The 16,083-nt window shown below is 47.8% G+C and overlaps 1 protein-coding gene across 3 annotated transcripts in view; it reads right to left on the bottom strand.

Moving 5' to 3' along the window:
* LOC138295305 (NACHT, LRR and PYD domains-containing protein 12-like) overlaps window positions 1–16,083 on the bottom strand; it is a 543,642-nt gene that overhangs the window by 415,194 nt on the left and 112,365 nt on the right. For all 3 annotated transcript variants that reach the window (XM_069233518.1, XM_069233519.1, XM_069233520.1), the window contains one exon: window positions 6,863–6,907. In XM_069233518.1, coding sequence (XP_069089619.1) covers window positions 6,863–6,907 — 45 coding nt within the window. The remainder of the gene's footprint in view (window positions 1–6,862; window positions 6,908–16,083) is intronic.

The raw sequence follows: 16,083 nt of genomic DNA, 5'->3' as shown, positions 1-16,083 counted from the left end.
CGTGGGTCGACGGAATCTTCCCCCTGCAACCGCAGGCACCAAAAAGCTGCATCTCCGGTCCCTTGGGTCTCCTCTCAGCACGACGAGCGAGGTCCCTCGAATCCAGCGACACCGTCCAAGTGACTCCCACAGTCCAGTGACTCTTCAGCCCGAGTTTGGTGGAGGTAAGTCCTTGCCTCACCTCGCTGGGCTGCATTGCTGGGAACCGCGACTTTGCAAGCTTCTCCGGCCCCTGTGCACTTCCGGCGGAAATCCTGTGTGCACAGCCAAGCCTGGGTCCACGGCACTCTAACCTGCATTGCACGACTTTCTAAGTTGGTCTCCGGCGACGTGGGACTCCTTTGTGCAACTTCGGCGAGCACCGTTTCACGCATCCTCGTAGTGCCTGTTTCTGGCACTTCTCCGGGTGCTACCTGCTTCAGTGAGGGCTCCTTGTCTTGCTCGACGTCCCCTCTCTCTGCAGGTCCAATTTGAGACCTCCTGGTCCCTCCTGGGCCCCAGCAGCGTCCAAAAACGCCAAACGCACGATTTGCGTGTAGCAAGGCTTGTTGGCGTCCATCCGGCGGGAAAACACTTCTGCACGACTCTCCAAGGCGTGGGGGATCCATCCTCCAAAGGGGAAGTCTCTAGCCCTTGTCGTTCCTGCAGTATTCACAGTTCTTCAGCCTAGTAAGAGCTTCTTTGCACCAACCGCTGGCATTTCTTGGGCATCTGCCCATCTCCGAGCTGCTTGTGACTTTTGGACTTGGTCCCCTTGTTCCACAGGTACCCTCAGTCAGGAATCCATCGTTGTTGCATTGCTGATTTGTGTTTTCCTTGCATTTTCCCTCTAACACGACTATTTTGTCCTTAGGGGAACTTTGGTGCACTTTGCACTCACTTTTCAGGGTCTTGGGGAGGGTTATTATTCTAACTCTCACTATTTTCTGATAGTCCCAGCGACCCTCTACAAGGTCACATAGGTTTGGGGTCCATTCGTGGTTCGCATTCCACTTCTGGAGTATATGGTTTGTGTTGCCCCTATCCCTATGTTTCCCCATTGCATCCTATTGTAACTATACATTGTTTGCACTGTTTTCTAAGACTATACTGCATATTTTTGCTATTGTGTATATATATCTTGTGTATATTTCCTATCCTCTCACTGAGGGTACACTCTAAGATACTTTGGCATATTGTCATAAAAATAAAGTACCTTTATTTTTAGTATAACTGTGTATTGTGTTTTCTTATGATATTGTGCATATGACACTAAGTGGTACTGTAGTAGCTTCACACGTCTCCTAGTTCAGCCTAAGCTGCTCTGCTAAGCTACCATTATCTATCAGCCTAAGCTGCTAGACACCCTATACACTAATAAGGGATAACTGGGCCTGGTGCAAGGTGCAAGTACCCCTTGGTACTCACTACAAACCAGTCCAGCCTCCTACAGTCAGGACCCCAGTGCTCATAAGTTTGTGACCTATATGTATGTGTTCCCTGTGTGATGCCTACCTGTCTCACTGAGGCTCTGCTAACCAGAACCTCAGTGGTTATGCTCTCTCATTTCTTTCCAAATTGTCACTAACAGGCTAGTGACCAATTTCACCAATTTACATTGGCATACTGGAACACCCTTATAATTCCCTAGTATATGGTACTGAGGTACCCAGGGTATTGGGGTTCCAGGAGATCCCTATAGGCTGCAGCATTTCTTTTGCCACCCATAGGGAGCTCTGACAATTCTTACACAGGCCTGCCACTGCAGCCTGAGTGAAATAATGCACACATTATTTCACAGTCATTTTCACTGCACTTAAGTAACTTATAAGTCACCTATATGTCTAACCTTTACTTAGTAAAGGTTGGGTGCTAAGTTACTTAGTGTGTGGGCACCCTGGCAATAGCCAAGGTGCTCCCACATCGTTCAGGGCAAATTCCCCAGACTTTGTGAGTGCGGGGACACCATTACACGCGTGCACTACCCATAGGTCACTACCTATGTGTTGCTTCACAATGGTAACTCCGAATATGGCCATGTAACATGTCTAAGATCATGGAATTGCCCCCTCTATGCCATCCTGGCGTTGTTGGCACAATCCCATAATCCCACGGGTCTGTAGCACAGACCCGGGTACTGCCAAACTGCCTTTTCAGGGGTTTCACTGCAGCTGCTGCTGCTGCCAACCTCTCAGACAGGTTTCTGCCCTTCTGGGGTCCAGCCAGGCTTGGCCCAGGAAGGCAGAACAAAGGACTTCCTCAGAGAGAGGGTGTTACACCCTCTCCCTTTGGAAAAAGGTGTGAAGGCAGGGGAGGAGTAGCCTCCCCCAGCCTCTGGAAATGCTTTCATGGGCACAGATGGTGCCCATTTCTGCATAAGCCAGTCTACCCCTCAGCCCTGCTCTGGCGCGAAACTGGACAAAGGAAAGGGGAGTGACCACTCCCCTGACCTGCACCTCCCCTGGGAGGTGCCCAGAGCTCCTCCAGTGTGCTCCAGACCTCTGCCATCTTGGAAACAGAGGTGCTGCTGGCACACTGGACTGCTCTGAGTGGCCAGGGCCAGCAGGTGACGTCAGAGACTCCTTCTGATAGGCTCCTTCAGGTGTTGCTAGCCTAACCTCTCTCCTAGATAGCCAAACCCTCTTTTCTGGCTATTTAGGGTCTCTGCTTTGGGGAATTCCTTAGATAACGAATGCAAGAGCTCATCAGAGTTCCTCTGCATCTCTCTCTTCACCTTCTGCCAAGGAAACGACTGCTGACCGCGCTGGAAGCCTGCAAAACTGCAACAAAGTAGCGAAGACGACTACTGCAACTCTGTAACGCTGATCCTGCCGCCTTCTCAACTGTTTTCCTGGTGGTGCATGCTGTGGGGGTAGTCTGCCTCCTCTCTGCACTAGAAGCTCCGAAGAAATCTCCCGTGGGTCGACGGAATCTTCCCCCTGCAACCGCAGGCACCAAAGAACTGCATTACCGGTACTCTGGGTCTCCTCTCAGCACGACAAGCGAGGTCCCTTGAATCCAGCAACTCTGTCCAAGTGACTCCCACAGTCCAGTGACCCTTCAGTCCAAGTTTGGTGGAGGTAAGTCCTTGCCTCCCCACGCCAGACTGCATTGCTGGGAACCGCGTCTTTTGCAGCTACTCCGGCCTCTGTGCACTTCCGGCGGAAATCCTTTGTGCACAGCCAAGCCTGGGTCCACGGCACTCTAACCGGCATTGCACGACCTCCTGAGTTGTCCTCCGGCGGCGTGGGACTCTCTTGTGCAACTTCGGGTGAGCACCGTTTCACTCCTCTTCGTAGTGCCTGTTCCAGCACTTCTCCGGGTGCTGCCTGCTTCTGAGAGGACTCCTTATCTTGCTAGACGCCCCCTCTGTCGCCAGACGCAATTGGCGACATCCTGGTCCCTCCTGGGCCACAGCAACACGCAAAAACCCTTACCGCATGATTTGCAGCTAGCAAGGCTTGTTGGCTGTATTTCCACAGGAAAACACTTCTGCACGACTCTCCACGGCGTGGGGGATCCATCCTCCAAAGGGGATGTTTCTAGCCCTTGTCGTTCCTGCAGAATCCTCAGCTTCTACTGTCCAGTAGCAGCTTCTTTGCACCCACCGTTGGCATTTCCTGGGCATCTGCCCATCTCTGACTTGCTTGTGACTTTTGGACTTGGTCCCCTTGTTCCACAGGTACCCTCATTTGGAAATCCATCGTTGTTGCATTGCTGGTTTGTGTCTTTCCTGCAGAATTCCCCTATCACGACTTCTTTGTCCTTTGGGGAACTTTAGTGCACTTTGCACTCACTTTTCAGGGTCTTGGGGTGGGCTATTTTTCTAACCCTAACTATTTTCTAATAGTCCCAGCGACCCTCTACAAGGTCACATAGGTTTGGGGTCCATTCGTGGTTCGCATTCCACTTTTGGAGTATATGGTTTGTGTTGCCCCTATCCCTATGTGTCCCCATTGCATCCTATTGTAACTATACATTGTTTGCACTGTTTTCTAAGACTATACTGCATATTTTTGGTATTGTGTACATATATCTTGTGTATATTTGCTATCCTCATACTGACGGTACACTCTGAGATACTTTGGCATATTGTCATAAAAATAAAGTACCTTTATTTTTAGTATATCTGTGTATTGTGTTTTCTTATGATATTGTGCAAGTGACACTAGTGGTACTGTAGGAGCTTCACTGGTCTCCTAGTTCAGCCTAAGCTGCTCTGCTAAGCTACCATTATCTATCAGCCTAAGCTGCTAGACACCCTATACACTAATAAGGGATACCTGGGCCTGGTGCAAGGTGTAAGTACCCCTTGGTACTCACTACAAGCCAGTCCAGCCTCCTACAGTATGCAACAGACCCAGCACTACTGAAGGTTGCATCCAAATCATTCACACAAAACCTAAGCATTTCTTGTTATGTTATGGAATTAAGTTCTACATTTATTAATTCATGCATTATGGCAGTCAGCTCAAAACGGACTGAATCCAGATTTTGAAAAAGGAAGGACTGGCTTATTAGCAAGGTCTAATCCTTTCTTGTCTGGGCACTTTGGACTCATCAAATAAATGGTCCTATTTACAGACTAGTAAAAGAAAACTGTTTTGCAGTTGTATTTCAGCTGTGTTTGATTCTGCTTTAAGGATGGGTAATGAGCCCATCCAAGCTATGATTATGAAGCTACATGTGTTGCATTGCGTTATATGACTCTGACATCTGGTGTTACATTAATACTCATATCTTCAAATTGAGGAAAATATTTATTTAGATGTCTTTTGACAATGCCTCATAGCTGTTCATCATCCATTTTTCATGTAGAACTGGAACAGGGACATGCCTTGAAATATTATGGAATTGAAAACCCGGTATTATTATTACTGCCAGCCAATTTCACAATATCTTAAACATATCTAAAGATTTTGTGGAACAATGTTTCCACCCATCATTACTGCAGGCCTCTTCAGCAAGAAAAGCCTGTAAGAGACATTAGAGAAATTTCCAGTAATCAAGATGATGTTTGCAATATTACCAACACACCTACTACTAATTTCTGAAATGTTTGCATTGTTCCATGGAGGCAAAAGCTGCTGGTACATCATTAATGTGTATGATTTCCTTACCAACATTGCAGTGAGATTCAGAGGGCCTGATTCACACACTGCACTTTGAGATAAGTTCTGGAGTACTGCAAAAGTACCACAAAACCTACTAAAAAGTGCCATTCACAATCTGCACTTCGATAGTAACTTACATATGTAACTAAGACTTTTGTAGTAACTTACACATGTAACGTACAATTTTGTAGTAACTTACACTTTTGTAGTTACTTACACATGCAACTTACACTTTTATAATAAGTCTAGCACTACACACGTCCAACCACTGGTACTGCAATTCCCTCCCATAGAAAGTAATGGAGGTAGGGACTTAAAATAAAACTCTATAAGAAATAATGTTAAATTAAATGACATTATTTAAAATAGCTACAAATATAAATAAATATAAATTAGTGTTAAAACATATATAAAGATAGTCTCATAACCTTCTTTTGAGTTAGAAAGTACTATAATGTAACATTTCATTATTATATTAAAAATGATTACATTAACTTTAATTAATTTCACACATAACGTTAATAGTTATTATTGCACATTAAAAACATGTTTTTCTTCAGGTGTAAATGTATTTTTTAATATAACCTTCAGAAAAATGATTTTCAATTAAAATAATATTTCTCTATGAATTAAAGTTTTAATTTTAAAATTAACTTAGTAGTGCTGTAGCATTTTCTATTTTCTTCTACATTTAAAGTAAATAAATAAAATGAATTTACATTAGGATTTAACCTTACAATGCTTATATATTTATTTTAGAGTTATTTACATTTTTTAAATTTCCCCTGTCTTTACTATTCAGAGATCTCCGAGTCTTCACACAGTAAAATTTAAGGAGAAATTAAAAAAAAATATTTACCTTGAAAATACGAATTAATTTTTTTAATCTTACCTAATAATGTAAATTCATATTATGTATTTACTTTAAAAGTAGAACAAAATAAGAAATGCTACACTATTGCATTTTCTGAAGTTTAAATTAAAACATAAAATCCCACCAGTAGAAAAAAAACATTTTAATGCACATTAATAATTATTAAAAGTGAAGTATAGAATTAATTTAATGTACTTTCATTATTTTTAATAACATTTAAAGATGTAGTATGTTTTAAATTTAACATTATTCCCTATGAGGTTTTATTTTAGGTTTCTACTGCCATTGTTTTCTATGGAAGGGTGTTGCAGTACCACTGGTAGGCGAAGTCTAGTGCTGGATTTACTATAACAGTGTAAGTTACTACAAAAGTGTATATTGCTACAAAAGTATAAGTTACTGAAAAAGTGCAAATAGTAAGGTTACACTTAAGCATACATTTGATCAAAAGTGTAAGTTACCTTTGTAAATTAAGACCAGAATATCTAACCCTGTCAATCTCTGCTTTTCCAATCCCCATATATATCTCCACTTTCTATATTTTTGTATCTCAAGCCTCAAACAAAAAGCACACTTAAAATGCTAATGTCGGAGTTACCCACAATTTCTAACCTCCCTAAAGGACCACCTCTACTTCAGGGCCATCTCAACCGTCTGCATCCTCAAACCTGGATAATTTAGACTTTGAATAAACTTCTTCAGCACACCTCCAGCCTCCACACCCTTCAGCATCATCAACATCCACACATGAAGGCTCCAGTCCATAGCAGCCACCCACAACAAAGGACACTGAGTACATTTATGTTCCACAGCAAAGCCCCTTTCCCAACAAAGACAGTGCTCGTTTCCCTCTGTTCAAAATCCTATTTATCACCTGTGTGGAAACATTACATACCTGAAGTAGCTCCTGGAACTGCTTGGCTTATTCGAGGATCCAACACTGAAAAATAAATTGAAGCTTATTAATATTAAGTCTATCAAGACAACTTAAGTAAATCAGAATCAGTATGAACATTTATGTGACATCATGATTTATTCTTAGACAGACTCTATTGTGTGGTAGTACGTATCCACCAAAACCTTAAACAGAATGTGTAGGAAAGTGCCCCTTTTGGCATGATTACCCCCCACTCTTTGCCTTTATATTGATGTTGACTTGACAGAGTGTACTGGGAGCCTGCTGATCAGGCTTCAGCACCAGTGTTCTTTCCCTAACAATATACCATTGCTTCCACAGTAGGCACACCTCTGGCACACAGCTAAGTCACTTGTAAAAGGTACCAGTGGTACCAAGGGCCCTGTGGCCACGGAAGGTCCCCAAGGGCTGCAGCATGTATTATGCCACCCTGGGGGACCCCTGACCAAGCACATGCACACTGCCATTGCAGCTTGTGTGTGCCAGTGAGGAGAACAAGACAAAGTCGACATGGCACCCCTCTCAGGGTGCCATACCAACAAACCTCTGCCTGTGACATAGGTAAGTCACTCCTCTAGCAGGCCTTACAACCCTAAGGCAGGGTGCACTATACCACGGGTGAGGGTATAGCTGCATGAACAATATGCCACTACAGTGTTTAAGTCCATTCTTAGACATTGTAAGTGCAGTGTGGCCGTACTGAGTATATGGGCTGGGAGGCTTTCATTATGACCTTTTCAGCTCCATAATGGCTTCACTGAAATATGGGAAGTTTGGTATCAAACTTCTCAGCACAATAAACCCACACTGATGCCAGTGTTGGATTTATTGAAAAAAGCACCCAGAAGGCATCTTAGAGATGCCCCCTGTTTTTTAGCCAAATGTGTAGTGCAGGACTGACCGGTCTGTGCCAGCCTGCCACTTCCAGACAAGTTTCTGCCCCATGGGGTGAGAGCCTCTGTAGCCAAAAACGAAGCTTCACACCTCCCCCCTTCAGGATCTGCAACACCTGGCGGTGAGAGTAAAGGCTCAGACCTCTTGTTACAATGCCCCAGGGCACTCCAGCTAGTGGAGATGTATACCCCACTTCCTCCCTCCCCCCGGAAAAAGCCTCACTTTTGCTGGCACGTCCAACGGGAAACTTAGGAAAAACAAGGAGGAGTGACCACTTCAGCTAGGACCACCCCTAAGGTGCCCAGAGCTGAAGTGACCCCCTCTTTGCAAAATCCTCCATCTTGGTTTGGAGGACAGGGACCAATAGGGTTAGATCTGTATCCCCCTCCCCTAAGGGAGTGGACACCGGAATGGGTGTAGTCACCCACAGGGACAGTAGCCATTGGCTACTGCCCTCTGACACATGTAACACCCCTAAATCCAAGATTTAAGGGCTCCCCTGAACCTAGCTCATCAAATTGCTGGCATCCTCATGATGAAAGAAGGACTGCTAAGCTGACCCCCAGCAGAGAAGACTGAAGACTCCAATTGACTTGGTCCCAGCCCTACAGGCCTGTCTCCAGCTTCTGAAGCCCTGCTACAAAATGGCGATGCATCCTGCAGGACCAGCAACCTCTTAAAAGCCTCAAGAGGACTCCTTGCACCCCAGAGGACCAAGATCTCCTGTGGACAGCAGCCCTGTCCAGAAAGAAACTCCAACAAAGCACTCCAGAACCTCCCCAGATCCGCGAGTCCTGCCTACTCTGCATCTGATGCCCCCGGCCTGTGTCCAGGTGGCCCAACTAACTAGAGCTGGTCCGCAGGCGATTTTGACCTAGTGTCCACCCTGGGTTGACCCCTCCTGTCCAACATGGTGACGCCTGCAGCCTAAATCCGGATGACCCCCCTGACTGAGAGAGAACCGGATGAAGATTCCCGACACCTAAAGGCACCCCTGCCCCCACAGCCCCCTGGCCTTTGGGAATCCAGCCAATGATCCAGCAACATTCAGCAGGCGGCACTCCTACTTGTCCAGCCTGTGGTTTTCCAGAACTGACCCCCTGGGCCTAGCCTGCGGCATCTTTGTGACCCCTGGGTTCCCCCTATTGAAAAGCATTGTCAGCCCAAAGCTGTGTTTGTACCCTGCACCTGGTTCCCCCTGTGCTGCTGAGGGTGTGTATTTGGTGCTCACCGAAACCCCCCACGTCTGCCCTCTGAAGACACGGGTACTTACCTGGAAAAAGGCCTGATTCCGAGTGCCTCCAGTCACCATAGGAGCCCATTTTAAAGCTACATCAACGTTGACCTCTGCACTCGGCCGGTCCCGTGTTGCTGGTGGTGGGTGTTTGGGGTTAACTTGAACCCCAATTTGTGGACATCCTAACCCCCGGAGACTGGAACTGTACGCCTTGTACTTACCTCAAAACTGTACTAACATTTCTTCCCCCCTAGAACTGTTTCTGAAAATTGCAACGTCAACTTTTAAAACAGATATTTCCTATTTTCTTAAAAAACATTTAACTTGCCAAACTGAAACAAAGTGGTGTTGATTCATATGTTGGATACTTACTTGCAAATGTACTTACCTGCAACTTGAAACTTGTCGTTCTAGAAATAAAGTAACAAAATATATTTTAGCTATATAAAAACAATTGCCCTGGAGTTAATCATTGAGTGTGTGCTTCAATTATTGCCTGTGTGTGTACAACAAATGCTTTGTACTACCTTCTGATAAGCCTAACTGCTCGACCACACTACCACAAAAGAGAGCATTAGTATTATCTACTTTAGTATCTGTTAAGCCTCTGGGGAAGCCCTGGACTCTGTGCACACTATGGCCCAAATTTGGAACTTGGCAGTTCTGAGAAAGTAGCCTCTTTCTAGCCTTGTTACCCCCACTTTTGGCCCGTTTGTGAGTATATGTCAGGGTGCTTTCACTGTCTCACTGGGATCCTGCTAGCCAGGGCCCAGTGCTCATAGTGAAAACCCTATGTTGTCAGTATGTTTGTGATGTGTCACTGGGACCCTGCTAGCCAGGACCCCAGTGCTCATAAGTTTGTGGCCTATATGTGTTCCCTGTGTGATGCCTAACTGTCTCACTGAGGCTCTGCTAACCAGAAACTCAGTGGTTATGCTCTCTCTGCTTTCCAAATTTGTCACTAACAGGCTAGTGACTAAATTTACCAATTCACATTGGCATACTGGTACACCCATATAATTCCCTAGTATATGGTACTGAGGTACCCAGGGTATTGGGATTCCAGGAGATCCCTATGGGATGCAGCATTTCTTTTGCCACCCATGGGGAGCTCTGACAATTCTTACACAGGCCCGCCACTGAAGCCTGAGTTAAATATTGCCCACATTATTTCACAACCATTTTAAACTGCGCATAAGTAACTTATAAGTCACCTATATATCTAACCTTCACCTGGTGAAGGTTTGGTGCAAAGCTACTTAGTGTGTGGGCACCCTGGCACTAGCCAAGGTGCCCCCACATTGCTCAGGGCAATTTCCGCTGACTTTTTGAGTGCGGGGACATCATTACATGCGTGTCCTACACATAGGTCACTACCTATGTGTAGCGTCACAATGGTAAATCCGAACATGGCCATGTAACATGTCTAAGATCATGCCAAACTGCCTTTCAGGGGTTTCACTGCAGCTGCTGCTGCTGCCAACCCCTCAGACTGGTTTCTGCGCCCCAGGGGTCCAGGCAGCGCTAGCCCAGGAAGGCAGAACAATGGACTTCCTCAGAGAGAGGGTGTTACACCCTCTCCCTTTGGAAAAGGTGAGAAAGGCTGGGGAGGAGTAGCCTCCTCCAGCCTCTAGAAATGCTTTGATGGGCACAGATGCTGCCTATCTCTGCATAAGTCAGTCTACACCGGTTCAGGGATCCCCCAGCCCTGCTCTGGCGCAAAACTGGACAAAGGAAAGGGGAGTGACCACTCCCCTGACCTGCACCTCCCAGAGGAGGTGCCCAGAGCTCCTCCAGTGTGCCCCAGACCTCTGCCATCTTGGATTCAGATGTGTTGCTGGCACACTGGACTACTCTGAGTGGCCAGTGCCAGCAGGTGACGTCAGAGGCTCCTTCTGATAGGCTCTTATGTCTCTTGGTAGCCAATCCTCCTACCTTGGTAGCCAAACCTCCTTTTCTGGCTATTTAGGGTCTCTGCTTTGGGGAATTCTTCAGATAATGAATGCAAGAGCTCACCAGGGTTCCTCTGCATCTCCCTCTTCACCTTCTGCCAAAGGATCGACTGCTGACTGCTCAGGATGCCTGCAAAACCGCAACAAAGTAGCAAGATGACTACTAGCAACCTTGTATCGCTTCATCCTGCCGGCTTTCTCGACTGTTTCCAGGTGGTGCATGCTCTGGGGGTAGCCTGCCTCCTCCCTGCACCAGGAGCTCTGAAGAAATCTCCCATGGGTCAACGGAATCTTCCATCTGCAACCGCAGGCACCAACAAACTGTATCACTGTGCCTCTGGGTCCTCTCTCAGCACGACGAGCGTGGTCCCTGGAACTCAGCAACTCTGTCCAAGTGACTCCCACAGTCCAGTGACTTTTCAGTCCAAGTTTGGTGGAGGTAAGTCCTTGCCTCCCCACGTTAGACTGCATTGCTGGGTACCACGTGATTTGCAGCTGCTCCGGCTCCTGTGCACTCTTCTAGGATTTCCTTCGTGCACAGCCAAGCCTGGGTACCCGACACTTCTTCCTGCAATGCACAACCTTCTGAGTTGTACTCTGGCATTGTGGGACTCACTTTTGTGACTTCAGGTGGACTCCGGTTCACTTTTCTTCTAAGTGCCTGTTCAGGTACTTCTGCTGGTGCTGCCTGCTTCTGTGAGGGCTCCCTGAGTTGCTGGACGTCCCATCTGTCTCCTCATCTAAGTGGTGACATCCTGGTCCCTCCTGGGCCACAGCAGCACCCCAAATTTTCTACCGCGACCCTTGCAGCTAGCAAGGCTTGCTTGCAGTCTTTCTGCGTGGGAACACATCTGAAAGATTCATCGTGACGTGCGAGATCCTTCTTCCAAAGGAGAAGTCCCTAGCTCTCTTCTTTCTTGCAGAACTCCAAGCTTCTTCCAACCGGTGACAGCTTCCTTGCACCCTCAGCTGGCATTTCCTGAGCTCCTGCCCACTCTCGACACTGTCGCGACTATTCGACTTGGTCCCCTTGTCTTACAGGTACTCAGGTCTGGAAATCCACTGCTTTTGCATTGCTGGTGTTTGTTCTTCCTGCAAAAACTGCCAATCACGACTCCTGTGCCCTCTGGGGGCAGTAGGTGCCCTTTACACCTACCTTTCAGGGTCTTGGGGTGGGCTATTTTTCTAACCCTCACTGTTTTCTTACAGTCCCAGCGACCCTCTACAAGCTCACATAGGTTTGGGGTCCATTCGTGGTTCGCATTCCACTTTTGGAGTATATGGTTTGTGTTGCCCCTATACCTATGTGCTCCTATTGCAATCTACTGGAATCCTACATTGTTTGCATTACTTTTCTTGCTATTACCTGCATAATTTTGGTTTGTGTACTTATATCTTGTGTATATAACTTACCCTCATAATGAGGGTACTCACAGAGATACTCTTGGCATATTGTCATAAAAATAAAGTACCTTTATTTTTAGTACTTCTGTGTATTGTGTTTTCTTATGATATTGTGCACATGACACCAGTGGTACAGTAGGAGCTTTACTAGACACCCCTCTACACTAATAAGGGATACCATGGTCTGGTGCAAGGTGTAAGTACCTCTTGGTACCCACTACAAGCCAGTCCAGCCTCCTACAGTGCACAGGAGCCGGAGCAGCTGCAAAACACGCGGTTCCCAGCAATGCAGTCTAGCGTGGGGAGGCAAGGGCTTACCTCCACCAAACTTGGACTGAAGAGTCACTGGACTGTGGGAGTCACTTGGACAGAGTTGCTGAGTTCAAGGGATCTCGCTCATCGTGCTGAGAGGAGACCCAGAGGACCGGTGATGCAGCTCTTTGATGCCTGCGGTTGCAGGGGGAAGATTCTGTCGACCCACGGGAGATTTCTTCGGAGCTTCTAGTGCAGAGAGGAGGCAGACTACCACCACAGCATGCACCACCAGGAAAACAGTCGAGAAGGCGGCAGGATCAGCGTTACAAGGTCGCAGTAGTCGTCTTTGCTACTTTGTTGCAGTTTTGCAGGCTTCCAGCGCGGTCAGCAGTCGATTCCTTGCCAGAAGGTGAAGAGAGAGATGCAGAGGAACTCTGATGAGCTCTTGCATTCGTTATCTAAATAATTCCCCAAAGCAGAGACCCTAAATAGCCAGAAAAGGAGGTTTGGCTACTTAGGAGAGAGGATAGGCTAGCAACACCTGAAGGAGCCTATCAGAAGGAGTCTCTGACGTCACCAGCTGGCACTGGCCATTCAGAGCAGTCCAGTGTGCCAGCAGCACCTCTGTTTCCAAGATTGCAGAGGTCTGGAGCACACTGGAGGAGCTCTGGGCACCTCCAAGGGGAGGTGCAGTTCAGGGGAGTGGTCACTCCCCTTTCCTTTGTCCAGTTTCGCGCCAGAGGAGGGCTGAGGGATCCCTGAACCGGTGCAGACTGGCTTATGCAGAGATGGGCACCATCTGTGCCCATCAAATCATTTCCAGAGGCTGGGGGAGGCTACTCCTCCCCAGCTCTGACACCTTTTTCCAAAGGGAGAGGGTGTAACACCCTCTCTCTGAGGAAGTCCTTTGTTCTGCCTTCCTGGGCCAAGCCTGGCTGGACCCCAGGAGGGCAGAAACATGTCTGAGGGGATGGCAGCAGCTGTAGTGAAACCCCGGGAAAGGCAGTTTGGTAGTACCCGGGTCTGTGCTAGAGACTCGGGGGATGCAATTCCATGATCTTAGACATGTTACATGGCCATGTTCGGAGCTACCATTGTGACGCTATACATATGTCGTGACATATGTATAGTGCACGCGTGTAATGGTGTCCCCACACTCACAAAGTCTGGGGAATTTGCCCTGAACAATGTGGGAGCACCTTGGCTAGTGCCAGGGTGCCCACACACTAAGGGGGTGATTCTTACTATGGCGGACGGCGGAGGCCGTCCGCCATAGTACCGCCGCCAAATGACCGCACCGCGGTCAAAAGACCGCGGCGGACATTCAGACATTTCCTCTGGGCCGGCGGGCGCTCTCCAAGAGAGCGCCCGCCGGCCCAGAGGAAATGCCCCTGCAACGAGGACGCCGGCTCAGAATTGAGCCGGCGTAGTTGCAGGGGTGCGACGGGTGCAGTTGCACCCGTTGCGTATTTCAGTGTCTGCAAGGCAGACACTGAAATACTTTTTGGGGCCCTCTTACGGGGGCCCCTGCCGTGCCCATGCCATTGGCATGGGCACGGCAGGGGCCCCCAGGGGCCCCGCGGCACCCCCTACCGCCATCCTGTTCATGGCGGCTTTCCCGCCATGAACAGGATGGCGGTAGGGGCTGTCAGAATCCTCATGGCGGCGGAGCGCGCTCCGCCGCCATGAAGGATTCCCCCGAGCAGCGGTAAGTCGGCGGGAGCCCGCCGACTTGCCGCTTCTGACCGCGGCTGAACCGCCGCGGTCAGAATGCTCGTGGGAGCACCGCCAGCCTGTTGGCGGTGCTCCCGTGGTCGGTGGCCCTGGCGGCCACCGGCCGCCAGGGTCAGAATGACCCCATAAGTAACTTAGCACCCAACCTTTACCAGGTAAAGGTTAGACATATAAGTGACTTATAAGTTACTTAAGTGCAGTGGTAAATGGCTGTGAAATAACGTGGACGTTATTTCACTCAGGCTGCTCTGGCAGGCCTGTGTAAGAATTGTCAGACCTCCCTATGGGTGGCAAAAGAAATGCTGCAGCCCATAGGGATCTCCTGGAATCCCAATACCCTGGGTACCTTAGTACCATATACTAGGAATTATAAGGGTGTTCCAGTATGCCAATGTAAATTGGTGAAATTGGTCACTAACACAGGTAACACATACATGACACACTTATGCGCACTGGGGCACCAGGGTATTGGGGTTCCAGGAGATCCCTATAGGCTGCAGCATTTCTTTACACAGGCCTGCCACTGCAGCCTGAGTGAAATAATGCACACATTATTTCACAGCCATTTTCACTGCACTTAAGTAACTTATAAGTCACCTATATGTCTAACCTTTACTTAGTAAAGGTTGGGTGCTAAGTTACTTAGTGTGTGGGCACCCTGGCACTAGCCAAGGTGCTCCCACATCGTTCAGGGCAAATTCCCCAGACTTTGTGAGTGCGGGGACACCATTACACGCGTGCACTACACATAGGTCACTAACTTTCCATAGGTGGACCAGGTGATCATCCCAACTGGAGATAAAGACAGCTATATCGTCCAAATATGCTGCACTAAAAGCTTCCAGCCCTTGCAGGACTGTATTCACCAACCTTTGAAAAGTGGCAGGTGCATTTTTCAATCCAAAAGGCATTCCTGTGAATTGGTAATGGCCTCCAATGGTTGAAAATGCAGTTTTAGCTTTTGCATCTTCTGATAACTTGATCTGCCAATACCCTGCAGTCAAATCAAAAGTGCTTAGATACTTGGCAGATGCCAGTGTATCTATGAGCTCATCTGCCCTGGGTATAGGGTAAGCGTCAGTTTTGGTTACCTGGTTGAGACCTCTGTAGTCTACACAAAACCACATTTCCTTCTTTCCACCTTTGGAATGAGGTTTTGGTACAAGTACCACAGGAGAAGCCCATGGACTTTCAGAGTGCTCAACCACTCCCAGTTCTAGCATTTTCTGCACCTCTTGCTTTATGCAGTCTCTGACATGGTCAGGCTGCCTATAGATCTTACTTTTGACAGGCAAGCTGTCTCCAGTATCTATAGTGTGCTCACACGAAGAAGTGGTACCAGGCACAGTAGAGAAGAGTTCAGAAAACTGACCCAGGAGATTTATGCAGTGGTCTTTCTGCTCAGCAGTAAGACAATCTGCCAGTACAACACCTTCCACGAGAGCATCTTGTTCTGTGGAAGAGAAGAGATCAGGGAGAGGGTCACTCTCTTCTTACTGTCCCTCATCAGTTGCCATGAGCAGGGTGAGATCAGCCCTGTCATAGTAGGGTTTCAGGCGATTGACATGGAGCACCCTAAGGGGACTCCTGGCAGTGCCTAAGTCAACTAAGTAGGTGACTTCACCCTTTTTCTCAACAATTGTGTGGGGTCCACTCCATTTATCTTGGAGTGCTCTTGGGGCCACAGGCTCCAAGACCCACACTTTCTGCCCTGGTTGATACTG

This window comes from Pleurodeles waltl, chromosome 5 (genome assembly GCF_031143425.1).
Source record: "Pleurodeles waltl isolate 20211129_DDA chromosome 5, aPleWal1.hap1.20221129, whole genome shotgun sequence".
Classification (NCBI taxonomy): Eukaryota; Metazoa; Chordata; class Amphibia; order Caudata; family Salamandridae; genus Pleurodeles; species Pleurodeles waltl.
Note: the sequence above shows the minus strand (reverse complement) of the source record. Positions and strands in the feature narration are given on the sequence as shown.